Source organism: Carcharhinus amblyrhynchos, chromosome 8 (genome assembly GCF_965287045.1).
Source record: "Carcharhinus amblyrhynchos chromosome 8, sCarAmb.v2.hapA, whole genome shotgun sequence".
NCBI classification, from domain to species: domain Eukaryota; kingdom Metazoa; phylum Chordata; class Chondrichthyes; order Carcharhiniformes; family Carcharhinidae; genus Carcharhinus; species Carcharhinus amblyrhynchos.
This window is the reverse complement of record NC_137331.1, coordinates 68,048,486-68,065,911: the sequence shown is the minus strand read 5'-3', so window position 1 is coordinate 68,065,911 and position 17,426 is coordinate 68,048,486. Positions and strand designations below refer to the sequence as shown.

The 17,426-nt window shown below is 41.0% G+C and overlaps 1 protein-coding gene across 2 annotated transcripts in view; it reads right to left on the bottom strand.

Annotated features, from left to right (window-relative positions):
- The window catches only part of rb1cc1 (RB1-inducible coiled-coil 1), a 166,746-nt gene that overhangs the window by 93,664 nt on the left and 55,656 nt on the right, over window positions 1–17,426 (bottom strand). For both annotated transcript variants that reach the window (XM_080194232.1, XM_080194233.1), the window contains exon 8: window positions 8,031–8,215. In XM_080194232.1, coding sequence (XP_080050358.1) covers window positions 8,031–8,215 — 185 coding nt within the window. The remainder of the gene's footprint in view (window positions 1–8,030; window positions 8,216–17,426) is intronic.

The following is a 17,426-nucleotide window of genomic DNA, read 5'->3' as shown; positions in this document are numbered from 1 at the left end:
ACTTGATGGAATCAGAGTCTAGATACGCATATAGTTTGTGACATCGGCTTTTATTTAGTCTAGATCAAGCCTCTGTAGAGTCAACAATCTCTCAGTAGGCCGGCAATGTTGTTTTCACCCAATCCCACATGCTGTCACTTTGCATTTTTTTAATCCAATAAGAGAAGTATATAAAAGAATAAAAAGAATACTGGTGACAAGGAATGGGATAAACATTTTAAATCGGAGCTGCACTTACCAATTGGGAACTTAAGATTCTTTTGACCTTGGGCCAGAATCAACAGGTCAAATAATTGCACCTTCCATTGGACTGGTATGGTTGTTGGACAGGAAAGAAATGTCCATACTAAAATTTAAAAGTGGCATCCCAAGGAGTTCAGATTAAAGACCCACAGAAGCAGTTAAATGAAGCGCCAAGATACAGCAAAAGAGAGGGAGAGAGATTTTGTGCACTGCATTAAATCTAAAAAAGCTGCTACAGTTGGCTCATAATCCGCAAAATAATTTAGACCATTGAAATTAAGGGAAGCTATTGAAGGAACGCTGTTCAGCACGTTTCGGGCTCCCTGTAAATTGTCAGGAAAACTTGTCATTAGACAATTCTAGGTATAATGCGAGAATAGGAACTCCCATGCAGAAAGATTTAGGTGTTATATTTTAGCAAACAAATTCCTGAGGATGTAGTAGTGCCTGCACTTCTCAGAACCACTGGCAGTAAAACTTTTAATTTACTCTGGAGTCTGGTTCAGCCCAAAAAACTCGATAGCAAAACATTTTAGAGGACTATTAATTATTGCAGAGAGTTTTAGGTTTCATAAGAGGGTCAGCTAGGAGGAGAAAATATAGCACAAATTGCTGTGACCCTAAAGCACCTTACAGAGCATTGTGAATATGGTGAATCTCCAAATGACACAATCAGAGACCATCTGGTTTGTAGACTGAGAAATGAGGTCATTTAGCAGAGATTGCTAATTGAATGGAATTTGGATTGGAAAATAGATTTGGAGATTGCCATTTTGATGTAGAGTGTTGTTAAGGAAGCTTCTCAATTCAGAGCAGACATGAGAATCTATAAAATGGCTGCTGACAAGAGAAAGTGTATCCAAAAACAGGCATGTCATCACTGTGCAAAAACATCAGGGAAAGAAAGACCAATAGCTTTTGTATCATATACTTTGACAAATGCTGAATCAAATTATGCCCAGTTGGAGAAGAGATACTAAGCTTTATCTTTGGAATGTGGAAATTTCACTAATACCTCTATGGTTGTCACTTCACATTGCAGACAGACCACGTCCCTTAACTATTTTTAGGACAATAAAGGTATTCCACTACTTGCCACAAGCACACTTCAACAACGGCCTTTAATGCTATCCACAGATTCCGATAAGTACCAGTTACAAAGCCATGCCAATGCTGAAGCATTGCATAATTGCCTTCGACTACTGGTCAAGAATCACCTAATAGTATTTTCCTATTTTCTATTTTTCACAGATTGAACAATGACAGAAATAATTATCCTGTGATGGGCAAGGTACTGGAAGGTACGTGTTCTTCACGCAGAGGGTCGCGGGGGTATGGAACGCGCTACCGAGTAGGGTGGTGGAGGCAGGCACGTTGGACTTGTTTAAGGTTTACTTAGATAGACACATGAGCGAAACAAGGATGGAGGGTTATAGTAGGGGGTATTAAATAGGGTCAGAGCCTCGGGAGACACCGGAAATGCAGACTTACATGTTAACGTTTTTGTCTTTTTATTCCGCAGGTGGCGGTCCACCTTTTTGTCAAACAAGGGGCATGCACACGGTGGGTCGTGCGTGGGCTGCTCTTGGAGGTTCCAGGAGTGGCCTAGTACTTCATGTCGGCGTGTGTGCTTGATCCTGGACCAGTAGACGGGCGGCGCAACAGCTCAGTGACTAGCACTGCTGGCTGTGCAGATACATGGATTTGGGCCTGTCCCTGTGGTTGCGTGGGTTTCCTCCGGGCGCTCCGGTTTCTTCCCACACCCCAAAGATGTGCTCTTAGGCTGATTGGTATACCAAATTGACACTATTCTTCCCTGAATCTGGCTAAGTTAGGGGTTCCACTCGCATACACGCAGGGCAGGGTAGGTGTAGGAGGATGCGGTGGCGCGGGCTCGTTGGGCCGAAGGGCCTGTTTCCCGTGCTGGGTTGTTCTTTGTTTAAATGGTGTTAAAAAAAGGGAAAAAAAAACAGGAACACATCATGAATTAAAACCATACATTTCCAGAAAACTCCAGCTGATAGTACAGGGCAGATGATTTTTGTGGGGAAATAAGGGTAATAATTCCTCCAATTTTGTGACAATAAATACAGGACAGTTACATGAAGGACATTTAGGTATGGTTTGAATGAAAGAACTCGTGAGATGCTACTTCTAGTGGCCTGAACCAGATACCCAATTGAGGAAAATGCAAGACTGTGCTAGTCAAGTGTATGACTATGGGATGCAATGCAGTTGTCTCCATGGGAATGGCCTAAAATGCCTTGGCAACATTTACACTGACTGTGCAGGTCCATATGAGGGATACATGTTCATGGCTGCCATTCCAAATGGATGAAAGTTGCTTGAATGAAGTCAACAACTACGGAACAAACCATTCAAAAGCCCATTGTGATTTTCACCAGATTTGAGAAACCAGTACAAATCACAAACGATAGTGGACCACAATTCACATCTGGAGAGTTTGTGGATTATCTGAAGGTCAGCGGTGTCCAACACATAAAATCAACACCTTACCAGCTATCAATGAATGGATTAGCTGAACGTTTGTCCAGTCCTTGAAGCATTCACCAAAAACCTCCAAGGATCAATAAATCACTGTCCAAACAGTTTCATGACAACGTATCACAACACCACAACTGGAACTAGAGTTCCCCAGCTTTGCTATTACTGAAGAGGAAGTTCAGAAAATACCCTTGAACTACTCTTATGGCAGGAGACATCAAGGCTGTAGAACATAAGCAGCAGTTGCAAATCTTAAGAATCCACAGAATCCCTAGAGGCAGTCCATCGCGTCTGCACTGACACTCTTCACCCCCATCCTTTTCCTGTAACTTCACATAATTATCCAATTTGCTAATCCACCTAACCTGCATCTCTTTGCACTGTGGGAAGAAACCGAAGCACCTGGAGGAAGGCCACGTGTACATGGGGAGTACATGTAAACTCCATACGTTCCAAAGCCAGGATCAAATCCAGGTCCTTGATAGTGAGAGGCAGCGGTGCTAACCACTGTGCCACGATATAACGCACTTTTTAAGACAGAAGATAATTCTAAAAGAAACCTGTTTCAACAATGAAAGCAAGCTTTGCTGTGCAGCTAATCCACTGGTGAAAAGTAGGTTCTTGCAACTTATTGGCCTAAACTAGCCCCATCTCTTATACAGTACAAACTGAGGATGAACTACTGTGGAGACAACATGCAGATCAGTTGTTAACAAAACACAATGTAGCAATACCATGTACGCTTGAACTACCACTGGATGCCCATACCATCAGATATGGACTTCAGATCAGTTAGCAGAAATCGAGATTGCTGAATAATCTCTTCCTTCTGCAAAAAAGAGTCCACTACATCTTCCAGGGTAGAGGTATTCTCTGGAGAGCACCTCTATTTCCTATCAACTATTATGACTATGTAATTGATGCATTATCTACCCTTGTATAGATGTTTTGATGACTATGCAAAATAATATTATTGTTAAGTTTATTTGTCACAATTAAGGCTTATATTAACACTGCAAAGAAGTTACTGTGAAATTCCCCTAGTCACCACAGTCTGGTACCTGTTTGGGTCAACGTACATAACCAGCACGTCTTTCAAAATGTGGGAGAAAACTGGAGGACCCGGAGGGAACCCACACAGACAAGGGCAAAATGTGCAAACTCCATACAGATAGTGACCGAACCTGGGAATTGAACCCAGGTCCCTGGCGCTGTGAAGCAGCAGTGCTAACCACTGTTCCACCATGTGGGACCTTAGACGCAAAAGGGAGAGGAGTGCCATATATTTGGAGCTGTTGTCATCTTGTTGCACGAACAGTCTGGTCACGTGTATAGTTTGCCTAGTCTAGATCAAACCTCTGTAGAGTCAGTTTATCAATAAACCTGCATTGTTGTTTTCATCCAACCCCATTTTACATTTTTTCATCCAACAAATACAGCATATAACAGTATCACCCATGCACTGTATAGGTCAACCCAAATTGATACAATTTTCAACTCCTTTCAACCAAAGACAGCAACGCAAAAAAAAACTATAACAGCCAGCCATTTGGCCTCACAATGCATATTAATTTATCTATGTGAGAAGAAATTTCTAAACAAGATAATAGTGCTTAAAGAAACAAATCCAGAGTTATACAGTAATTCTGTGTTCAAAAAGGCAGAATATTTAGGAGTGACTCACCAAACAACGTAGATTAGAAACAGAGCAAAGGGGTAACAAAACAGATGAAGACTGACCTATTAATCTAATTTTCATTCCATGCCTCGTAAAGGAACCAATTTTCAGAAATAAACTGAAGAATTTGTAGATCTGTCTACTTAACAGCAGTGACCGTTGATTCAGAAGGGGTGCTCAACATTCTCGACTGCTTTGAGGAAGTGACAACACAAGAGACTATACTAAGCCATGTAAGAACATAAGAACATAAGAAATAGGAGCAGGAGTAGGCCAACTAGCCCTTCAAGCCTGCCCCGCCATTCAATAAGATCATGGCTGATCTGTCGTGGCTCAGTTCCACATTCCCGCCCTCTCCCCATAACCCTTAATCCCCTCTCTTACCAAAAACCCATCAACCCGAGTCTTAAAAATATTTAGCGAGGTAGCCTCCACCACTTCAACGGGCAGAGAATTCCAGAGATTCACCACCCTTTGAGTGAAGAAGTTCCTCCTCAACTCTGTTCTAAACTGCCCCCCCCCACCTTTATCTTGAGGCTGTGCCCCCTAGTCCTGCTATCCTTTCGGAGCTGGAAGAGTCTCTCCACCTCTATCCTATCCATCCCATTCATCATCTTATACGTCTCAATGAGATCTTCCCTCATTCTTCTAAACTCTAACGAGTACAAGCCTAGTTTATTCAGCCTCTCCTCATAGCTCAACCCCCTCAACTCTGGCATCAGCCTAGTAAACCTCCTCTGCACTCCCTCCAAGGCCAAAATATCCTTGCGTAAGTACGGCGCTCAAAACTGCACACAGTACTCCAGCTGCGGCCTCACCAATGCCCTATACAGCCGCAGCAAGACCTCCCTACTTTCATATTCAATCCCCCTCACGATGAAGGCCAGCATCCCATTCGCCTTCCTGACCACCTGCAAGCTGGGTTTTTGCGACTCATGCACAAGGACCCCGAGGTCCCTCTGCACCGTCGCCTGCTGCAGTTTTTCTCCACGTAAGTAATAATCCTTCCTACCATTATTCCTACCAAAGTGGACCACCTCGCGCTTGCCAACATTAAATTCCATTTGCCATTTCCTGGCCCATTCGCCCAGCCTATCTAGATCCTTCTGCAGACTCTCCCCACCCTCCGCACAATTTGCCTTTCCACCAATTTTGGTGTCATCAGCAAATTTCGACACCCTACACTCGGTTCCCTCCTCCAGATCATCTATATAAATGGTAAATAGCTGAGGCCCCAGCACCGACCCCTGGGGCACTCCACTAGTCACCATCCGCCAATCCGAATAGCACCCATTGACCCCCACTCTCTGCCTCCTATTTGACAACCAGTCCTCTATCCACGCTAACACCCTACCCCCAACTAGCTGCTGTACGCTTACTTCCAAAGGACTCTAGGGAACTAAAGGGTCTACATGAAGGACTCACATTTTTGCTATAGGCCTGTCCAACTGCTTTATTTTCTCTAATTGAGCAAATCCTTGAAGCCTAAATAGAATGCAATTCTTTCCAACTCTGGTTACGTGTCAGCATCTACAAAATTTAGTGTTATCTGGTTATTGCTAAATGACAGCAACAATTTAACACATATGCATCAACACAACTAAAAGGAAAAGCACAGTAAGGATCCCCAACACTTGAAATGTTACTTCTACTCTCTCTCTTCACAGATGCAAGTTTGAAAGCTCATGCTTTCAAACAAACTAAAAAAAGGCAGAGCTAATTAAAATTAACTAGGAAACTAGATTAAACAGTAGAGCAGTAACGATGCACTGGCATTTTTTTTAAAGAAATATTAACTCTCAAAAGATTTCTCCCAGCAAGAAATAAAGACACTTGGTGAAAGATGCATCACCCATGGCAGAATCAGGGAGTTAAGGGCATCAAATTGAAAGAAGCACTATAAATCTGCAAAGAATCACGATAGGTCAGATTTTAAGATCCAATGCCTTAAAACTATAGAGGGAGAAAGTAGAGTACGAGAGAAAGATACCTAGTAATATAAAAATGGATAGTAAGAGTTTCTCTACGTATTTGAATAGGAAAAAGCAAATGTATAACTAATAGTGTCCTAGAGTGAACCTGGGGATTTGATAATGGAAAACAAATTTGTGGAGGTGTTGAACAGGTATTATGTGTCTATCTTCACTTAGAACAATACCTGAAAAATCAAAGGGTGAAGGGGAGGGAGGAACTCAAAATAATTATTACCTGGGAAAAATAATGTGCTGGGAAAATTATTAGACCCAGAGGCCAATACACCCCCGGAAGCAGATGGCTTGCATCCTAAGGTCTTAAAATAGCTACAAATACTAGCATTGGTTATACCTTGCAAAATTCCTTAGATTCTAGAAGGGACCTGGAAAATAGTGAATATAACATCTGTACTTAAGTTGAAAGGAGTGAGTCAGAAAATTAGAAACTAAATGCTAATTAACCTAACATCTGTCAGAAGCAAGGTACTTAAGAGAATCACTGTGGAATCAAGCAGATCTCCTAAGATTTTCCAGCATTTTCTCTTTTAAAGTCAAAATGGCTTTGCGGAATGGAAATGGTGTTTATCTAATTTATCGGAGTTTTTTGAGAAAGTAAGTAGCAACATACATGAAGGGAACCTACAGATGTGGCATACCACAATTTCTAAAATACATTAGATAAGGTTCCACATCAAAGATTACTGCATAAGGTAAGACCATAAGGCAGGTAACATGTTAGCACAGATAAAGTATTAGTTCACTAACAGGAAATAGAGTAGGGATAAATAGGTCTTTTCAGGTTGTCACAGGGATCAGTGCTGCGGTCTCAACTATTCTCTTCCCCAGAAAGCATCGGAGGCTCATAGTCATTGATTTTATTCAAGGCTTGAATTAAGTTTGAGAGACAACAGGTTAGAAAGGTAGAGTTGAGACAACTATCAGATCAGTCATCATCTTATCGAATGGCATAGCAAACTCAAAAGGGCCAAATGGCCTGCTCCTAAGTCCTATATTTCTATATGTACACACACAGTACCATGCAAAAAGTTAGTAAGAGAACAAAAATAGTTATCTTTCATCTAAATATTTAAGTTACATACTTTATTTTAACATTTAAACTAATGTACAACAAACAAAGTACTGGTACACAAATTGGCATTGGAAATTTCAAAACAATGCTAATGCTTGAAAATTAAATATCCCCTATTTCACGTTAAGTAGAAATTAAGAATGGGTTCAAAAATAATAATAAAAAAATGTTGGGGAACAATTTAAAATGTAGCTTATACAGTTCAAAAGATAGAACATCAGTTCTACGCCCACAGTACCTCAAGCAGAGTACATACCCACTGTACACTTGGCATATTTTAGGATAATAAATTTTGGATCATGGAAGGATTTCAATTTACCTCCAGCTCTATTTATAAACTGAATGCCAAGTCTTCAAGCAAATTTAAATTACTGGTCTCCATAAACAAAGGCATTTCACATAAAAATAATTCAAAACTGAATGACATCATACACTCTAATCATTAAGTTTTGAAACAAAAATAGCTCGATTTTTGTCGAATATGATAATTGCTACTTTCTTTCCACAATGTTTGATAAAGTTCAAGTGTGATCAAACTTACTTCAATCTGACTTGCAAGTTATTTGCAAGCTCTTGTTTAGCTGTGGTACATTTCTGTTTAATATCCAGCAGTTTCTTGTGGTTTGTTAACATTATCATTAACTGATTTGCATGACTCAGGCATAAATCAGGAAGAACAGATGGGTCTTTCAGGTTTTCAGCTCTCTTCTGATTAGCTAAAAATCCCTGTTGGCATAAAACAAACTACTGATTATGCAAAATTCACATCCATGAAATACTTTTAAGCAGTACAGAAACATGTTACAAGTTCAATAATGCTTCCTGAGGTCTACAGCATTCAAATAAACTGGGCATATCTAAGCACAGCAAAACAGGAAAGGAATGTGTAGAATGGATATTTACCCCAACAGTACCTAGCGCTCGGTACTACTTAGTAAGACTTAACTGCAAAAAGGCTTTAAGTCAACAGTATTTTTGTTAATGAGATTTATTGTCCACGTCCCAAGACTGGAAATCAATGGACCTTTACATGGTCTGCCATATTTTCTGTCCTGTCCACTACGATTTCCAGTGGGCAGGACAGAAAAATTCTGCCCTTTGTCTGTTTTGAGATTCTTCTTAAAAAATAAATTAATTAATTCTGATAATTCCAATAGTATGAATGCCAGATTCTAATAGCCAGTGAACAGAATATAGGCTTTCTGCTACAAACTCCTTAGTCACACTGAAGTTTCTATTGAGATACTCAGCAAATGTAGAGAAAGATGAGATTCACAAAAACATTTGGATCCAATAAATGCGTTTAGCATAATAAACCAGAACGAAGAAAGAGAACCATCTATATAGTTATACAAAGGTGTACTCAATTAGATTTTAAAGCTATCTGCTTCATAAAATTGAAGTTAAATAAGACTGTTACACAACTTACATTGAGCTGTTTCAAGCTAATTGAAGGAATACAAAAACCACTCCATGTAAATTTTTAGAACATTATCTCTTCTCAATGTTATACCATAAAGTTGAAGGAAGATATTTTCATATCAAAATCATAGCCAATCATATTGTAGTCTTAATTCCAATTTCTTGACTATCCTCTAACTCTTAACTCAGCCTTAAGTATATTCAATGAGCCAGTCTCCACTGCTGCCTGTGCAAGAGAATTCCTAACACTAACCATGGAAAGGAATTTTCATCGGTTTAAAAGTGAGATTTTAACTATTATTTTTAGATTACCCCCAACAAGAGGATACATCTCTCAGTATATACCCCATCAAGTTGCTTCAGGATCATTTAAACATAGGTCCAATCTATTGTAAGGCAATCCCTTCATCCCAGGAATCAACCTTCTCTGAACTGCTTCCAATGCCAGTATTTTTCCTTTAGTAAAGAGACCAAAAATGTACACGAGTTCCTGGATAGATAGATGTAGCAAGTCACACCTCCCTTTTATTCTACATTTCCCTTGCAATGAGAGGCAACATTCATTTGCCTTCCTGATTGCTTGCTGTGATTGCCTGAGGGGTACCATTCTATGTCAAAACACTTCAGGCTGCATTAGGAACAAAAGGGATTTGTTAAGAAAAAGAAATCAGGTACAGGGAAATGGCAGCTGAGGCTGCCTTGGGGCAGAACCCCAGTTCTTTCTTGCTTGCTACATGGCTGCTCGAAGAATTGCACAAGAAAAGACTCCACTCTCTGGAGTGATTGGTCCCTCAAGTGAGGTGATCCTCTGCTGTGCTACTTAAAGAGACAGACCCTACAATCACTAACTTGCTTTACCAACATGCTAACCTTCTGCAATTCTTTTGAGGTTACTAGATCTTTCTGTACTGCAGCATTCTGCCAGCTCCCTCCATTTTATAATGGATTCTAGTATTTTACCAATGAAAGATGTTAAGACTAACTGGCCTATAGTTTCCTGCTTTGTGTCCCTTCTTTAAAGCATGGTGTTAAATTTGTGGTTTTCCAATCTGCTGTATGCTTTCCTAAATAAAGGGAGTTTTGGGGGTTACCAATCAATGCATCCATTTTCTCTGCAGCCATTTCCTTTAAGACACTAGGATGCAGGTCACCAAGTCCAGGGCACTTCACAGCATCTAGTCCCATTAATTTTTCTGATGCTTTTTCTCTAGTGTATTAATTATTTTAAGTTCCTCCCTCCCTTCTGCCTCTCAGTGCTGTATGTTTTCTACTGTGAATACAGATACAAAATGCTTACTCAAAGTCTTCACCATTTTCACGCTCTTAAAAGAATCAAATTTACATTAGCTACTCTTTTTTTTACAAACTTCCAGCGGCACATTATTTTTGCACTCCTTGCTGCTTTTTTCTTACATATAAATTGATCCCTCAATTTTTTTTTTTTTACTTGCAGGTTTCCAAAGCTTTCCAATCTGGCGTATTTTGCAGCATTGTACAATTTTAATTTCTATTTGATACCATTCTCAAATTTCTTCAGGTATGGATAGTGCATCCTTTGTGTAGCATCCTTTTTTCCCTCAAATGGCATACACCTTTGTTGAGATTTGGCTAATATTTTCTTACTGCATCACTACTCTATTATCTTTTAATCCATTTCCCAAATCCACCTTAGCCAACTCTATCTTCATATCCTAGCAATTATCTTTAAGACACCTGTTTCAGAGCCAAATTTTTCACCCTCAAAAGGAATTTGAAATTCTTCATGTTACGATCATTCTTCCTGAAGGATCCTTTACTCTGAAATAATTAAATAACCCTGTCTTATTACACATTACCAGGTCTGAAATAGCTTGTTCCCTGGTTGGTTTCAGAATGCATTATTCTTAGAAACTATCCAGAATACCCTGTATGAACTCACTCTTCAGACTACTTTTGCCAATTTGATTTGTCCAACTTTTAAGATTAAAATCTCCTATAATTACTGCACTACCTTTATTATAATCTGCCATTATTTCTTTACTTATATTCTGTCCTTAAGGGTGGCTACTGTCAGGGGCCCTGAAAACCACTCCCATCACTAACTTATTTTATTTGCTGCTTTCACATGTCCAGTATATTCAACTATTAAAATATTAGATTTCCACATTCCAAACTATAGAAACTTGTAATAAAAACAAAACAATGTTAATAATTGTTCTTAAAAGATGCAAGTACAATAAACTGTCTGGTGCCAGGGAACAGGCAGATAGTTAATGCAATTCCTATATTTAATGGTGGAGAACAGAATATGTCCAAGGAATTATAGACAGTCAGCTTATTAGTGATAGATAAAATAATGCAATGCTCAAATACAGCAACATCTAGAATTGAGAAATATAGCAAGGAATAATCAGCATGGATTTCAAAAGTAGAAGTGTTGCTTTGGCAACCTTATTCAATATTTTAAGGTTTGAAGTAGCAGAAGTTGGGAAATGACATTACGAAAAGTTCAATGCTGTTTACAACTTACACTAAATGATTGAAACTTTGGAATCAACGGCAATTTCTAATTTTGCTGATAACACTAATATTGAGGACACTGCAATGTCTTACAAGACAACGTTAATTAACTTGCAGAACAAACAAATAATTAACTAACAATGTTCAGTACATAAATTTAGAAAGAAGAGGAGGGAGGTCACTTATTTGGAAGATGCAAGAATCAATAGAAGAACAAAGGGATGGATCTTGAAATACAAAAATAATGATCCTTAAAAGTTGTGCCCAATAAAAAGGGAAACCAAACACGACTTTATTTCTACAGGAAGAGAACTGTAAGTTACGCTAAACAAATTTGATGATACCATGTGTGCAGTTCCAGTCACCATTTAATGAAAAAACAAAAAAGAGGCACTGGAGAGAGTGCAGAGAAAATTTACAAGAAAGATACCAGGAATGCATAGGTGTACACAATTGACAGGCTAAGTCCTTCATCATTCAAGAGAAAAGGCTGAAGGGCAATATAATGGAGGCTTTGAAAATTATGAAAGGTATTGAACAAATGGATAGAGAGAAAACATTTCCATTTTGGGGACGTCATCAACTAGATACAAGATTGCCACCAAGAAATCCAATAGCGAATTCAATGAAACCTTCTTACTAAAGTGTGAATGTGTAACTTGCTACAATGGAAAATGGCTGAAACAAATGATATAGGTATATTTAAGGGGAATCTGGACAAGAACATGAGGAAGAAGGGAACAAGTGATTACAATGGTAGATTTACAGCAGGAAAGATGGGAGGAGGCTCAAAATAGTTGGACCGAACAGCACATTTGTCATATATTCAAAAATATAGCTTAAAAATAGTGAAATCAGTTACAATAAAACAACTAAATTGTTTTTTGTTTTAAAGTAATCATCACAGGAGAACAGAACTCAGAGCCTAACTGCATGCATACATCTCAACCCACTGGCTTGTTTTTTTAATCGCAGTAGACACTGGTATTAATAAACTAACAGAACGGAACAAATGCAGAGAAACAGGCAACCATAAATCAATAAATAAACACACCGACAGTTCACTGATGAATTCTAAATTATTGCAAGAGCGAATCAGAATTAACGCTCTATTAACTTTTTGCCTCTGGATTACTTCACTTAGTGAAAAGTCTGACAACACCAGGTTTTAGTCCAACCTATTTATTTGATAATATACTCACAAGCTTTCGGGGTTAGCCCCTTCGTCAGGTGAATGGAGAGTTCTGGCCTCAGACAGAGCATATAAAGCACAGACAGTTTACAGATTACTGATTAGAATGCGAATCCTTACACCTAACCTGCTGTTCAAGTGGCTGATAATGTGAGTGGAAGGAGCACTGATCACAGTTTGAAGAGATGTGTATTGTCTCCAGACAGTACAGTAAGTGAGGTTTTGCAAACCCAGGCAAGTCACGGGGGTTACAGATAGTGCGACATGAACCCAAGATCCCTGTTGAGACCGTCCTCATGTGTGCGGAACTTGGCTATCAGTCTCTGTTCAGCGACTCTGCGCTGTCGTGCGTCGTGAAGGCCGCCTTGGAGAATGCTTACCCGAAGGTCAGAGGCTGAATGCCCGTGACCACTGAAGTGTTCGCCAACAGGAAGGGAACAGTCTTGCCTGGTGACTGTCGAGCGATGTTCATTCATCCGTTGTCGTAGGGTCTGCATGGTCTCCCCAATGTACCATGCTTCGGGACATCCTTTCTTGCAACGTATCAGGTAGACAATGTTGGCCGAGTTGCAAGAGTATTTACCGTGTACCTGGTGGATGGTATTCTCACGTGTGATGATGGTATCCATGTCGATGATCCGGCATGTCTTGCAGAGGTTGCTGTGGCAGGGTTGTGTGGTATTGTGGTCACTGTTCTCCTGAAGGCTGGGTAGTTTGCTGCGAACAATGGTCTGTTTGAGGTTGTGTGGTTGTCTGAAAGCAAGAAGTGGGGGTGTGGGGATAGCCCTGGCGAGATGTTCGTCTTCATCAATGATATGTTGAAGACTCCGGAGAAGATGTCGTAGCTTCTCCGCTCCGGGGAAGTACTGGACGACGAAGGGTACTCTGTCCACTGTGTCCCGTGTTTGCCTTCTGAGGAGATCGGTGCGGTTTTTCACTGTGGCGCATCGGAACTGCCGATCTATGAGCCGCACTCACAAGACAGCCCCGAACATCACCCAAGCACAACGCAACGCCATCCACGCTCTCAAGACAAACCGCAACATTGTCATCAAACCAGCAGACAAAGGAGGGGCCATCGTCATACTGAACAGAACGGATTACTGTAAAGAAGTGTACCGACAACTAAACAATGAGGAACACTACAGACAATTTCCCACAGATCCGACCAAAGAACACACTCGTCAACTCAACAATCTGATCAAGACCTTTGATCCGGACCTTCAGAGCACCCTCCGTGCTCTCATTCCACGTACTCCCCGCATTGGAGATCTCTACTGCCTCCCAAAGATACACAGGGCAAACACACCTGGCCGTCCCATCGTATCGGGCAATGGAACTCTGTGCGGGAACCTCTCCGGCTACGTCGAGGGCATCCTGAAACCCATTGTACAAAGAACCCACAGCTTTTGTCGCGACACTACGGACTTCCTACTGAAACTCAGCACACACGGAGCAGTTGAACCAGGGACACTCCTCGTCACAATGGATGTCTCAGCGCTCTACACCAACATCCCCCACAACGATGGCATTGCTGCGACTGCCTCAGTACTCAATGCAGACAACTGCCAGTTTCCAGATGCAATTTTACAACTCATCCGCTTTATCCTGGACCACAATGTCTTCACCTTCAACAACCAGTTTTTCATCCAGACACATGGAACAGCCATGGGGACCAAATGTGCACCTCAATATGCCAACATCTTCATGCACAGGTTCGAACAAGACTTCTTCACTGCACAGAATCTTCAACCGATGCTGTACACTAGATACATCGATGACATTTTCTTCCTTTGGCCTCATGGTGAACAATCACTGAAACAACTATATGATGATATCAACAAATTCCACCCCACCATCACTCACCATGGACTATTCCCCAGAATCAGTTGCATTCTTGGACACACGCATCTCCATTAAGGACGGTCACCTCAGCACCTCACTGTACCGCAAGTCCACAGACAATCTCACAATGCTCCAGTTTCCACCCTAAACATGTTAAAGAAGCCATTCCCTATGGACAAAAGCCCTCCGTATACACAGGATTTGCTCAGATGAGGAGGATCGTGACAGACACCTCCAGACCCTGAAAGATGCCCTCATAAGAACAGGATATGGTGCTCGACTCATAGATCGGCAGTTCCGATGCGCCACAGTGAAAAACCGCACCGATCTCCTCAGAAGGCAAACACGGGACACAGTGGACAGAGTACCCTTCGTCGTCCAGTACTTCCCCGGAGCGGAGAAGCTACGACATCTTCTCCGGAGTCTTCAACATATCATTGATGAAGACGAACATCTCGCCAGGGCTATCCCCACACCCCCACTTCTTGCTTTCAGACAACCACACAACCTCAAACAGACCATTGTTCGCAGCAAACTACCCAGCCTTCAGGAGAACAGTGACCACAATACCACACAACCCTGCCACAGCAACCTCTGCAAGACATGCCGGATCATCGACATGGATACCATCATCACACGTGAGAATACCATCCACCAGGTACACGGTAAATACTCTTGCAACTCGGCCAACATTGTCTACCTGATACGTTGCAAGAAAGGATGTCCCGAAGCATGGTACATTGGGGAGACCATGCAGACCCTACGACAACGGATGAATGAACATCGCTCGACAGTCACCAGGCAAGACTGTTCCCTTCCTGTTGGCGAACACTTCAGTGGTCACGGGCATTCAGCCTCTGACCTTCGGGTAAGCATTCTCCAAGGCGGCCTTCACGACACACGACAGCGCAGAGTCGCTGAACAGAGACTGATAGCCAAGTTCCGCACACATGAGGACGGTCTCAACAGGGATCTTGGGTTCATGTCGCACTATCTGTAACCCCCGTGACTTGCCTGGGTTTGCAAAACCTCACTTACTGTACTGTCTGGAGACAATACACATCTCTTCAAACTGTGATCAGTGCTCCTTCCACTCACATTATCAGCCACTTGAACAGCAGGTTAGGTGTAAGGATTCGCATTCTAATCAGTAATCTGTAAACTGTCTGTGCTTTATATGCTCTGTCTGAGGCCAGAACTCTCCATTCACCTGACGAAGGGGCTAACCCCGAAAGCTTGTGAGTATATTATCAAATAAATAGGTTGGACTAAAACCTGGTGTTGTCAGACTTTTCACTGTGTTTACGCCAGTCCAACGCCGGCATACCCACATCATGATTACTTCACTTAGCCAAAGAGTCATTGTGGGTGCACGGCAATTGGGCACCCCTTGAACAATCAGAGGTGTGCATCAGCTACAAAGGCTTCCAATTCATTCAGCTAGTGTACAATCAAAGTCACTTCTGCAGGTGTGTGCAAGATTCCTGAGAGTTTCCACGATGCTTTCATTCTGTGCCAGTTCTAAGTCTCTTCACAGCTGGAAATGGATTTTTATGGGGTAGCTGTTTGGCGATAAGGACCACCAACTACAAACTTGGCTTGTTAGAAACTCCAATACTCAGCCCAATAGCTACATAATCCATTGAATCCCCACAGTCTGATGTGGTCATTTGGTGAGGAGAAATTTTGTGAATTTCTGAAATTCTCTACCTCAGAAAGCACACTGTGTCACATTGAGCGTATTCAACACTTAGGTCAATAGATTTTTGGTCACTAAAGGAATCAGAGGATATGGATGTTTTAAAATCATGTTTTATATCAAAAATGACTATTTATTGAATGGGCTAAAACCACTGGACTTGTGTTTAAAAACTGAACAACAGGATTTTAAAGAGATTAAGCAGCAGATCCTAAGATGGCTGAACATCCATACATCTAACCCCACATACTACAAAGTCAGCAGGCTGTCCAGAAGTAGCCCATCAGAGATGGCTTAGATGTGTGAATCACTCATCTCCTGAACCATTTGCAAAACATTCAGACATAACATATGTAAGGAAACTTCACCAGTCAGATTATCCAAATTTTTTAAACAAGGGTCCTGAAATCAGCTTGCTTTGACCATGTTTAGGTAACCAGCCAGCTTGCGAGAAGTGATTATGCGATAAACAAGCTAAACTTCTCTTCATTTCAAGAAATTGTTTCTTTCCAGACGAGAGTAAGATGAGAACGATTCTAAAGCGACTCTTTCTCTCCCGTCATCCATCTGGAAAGCTTGTGCACTTGCCTTTTTTTCCACCAGCAGAGCAGGCAACATCTTAAATATAATCCCAACAGCTGCAAACTCCAGATGAACAGAGATAAATCATCCGACAAACATCTTTAAATTGTTTCAATGCTGAATTGGGAAAGACTGTTGATCCCAGTTTGAAACCATTCAAGTCAAAAAGCTAAAGGATCTATAAAAAGTTGACTTTTTTTGGTCCCTGACGTAATTTAATCTATTCTCCGCCCCCCCCCCACCCAATTTGTAACTAACTTGTGAGAGAGAGAACTTGTAAATGCATGTGAGAGCAAGAGTGGTAGGGTTTTTATTATTTTAAATAAGTACAGTAGAAGCAGTCCTCAACTTTGCAACGTTTGCATCAAGACGAACGGCACTTTTATGAATTAACACCCAATTTCGACTTTACAATTTTGGTTTCCACTTTTACAACCCCATGCCAATATCTTCATAAGTTCACACTGACATTCTACACTTCCCAATTGTATGACCGGACAGTTTGAACCATGTATATTAGGTTAGAAACGAGTGTTTTATCCTTTTTTTAAGTGCAACTGTCATAACTTAAATGCATTTATATACTTAAGTTGTCAGTCTTTCATGAGGCAAATCAACAGTGATTGACGATTTCATTATATCCCCCATATTAACCAAGGATCTTGAGCTAAGGCATGCATGCATGAACAGTTACCTCA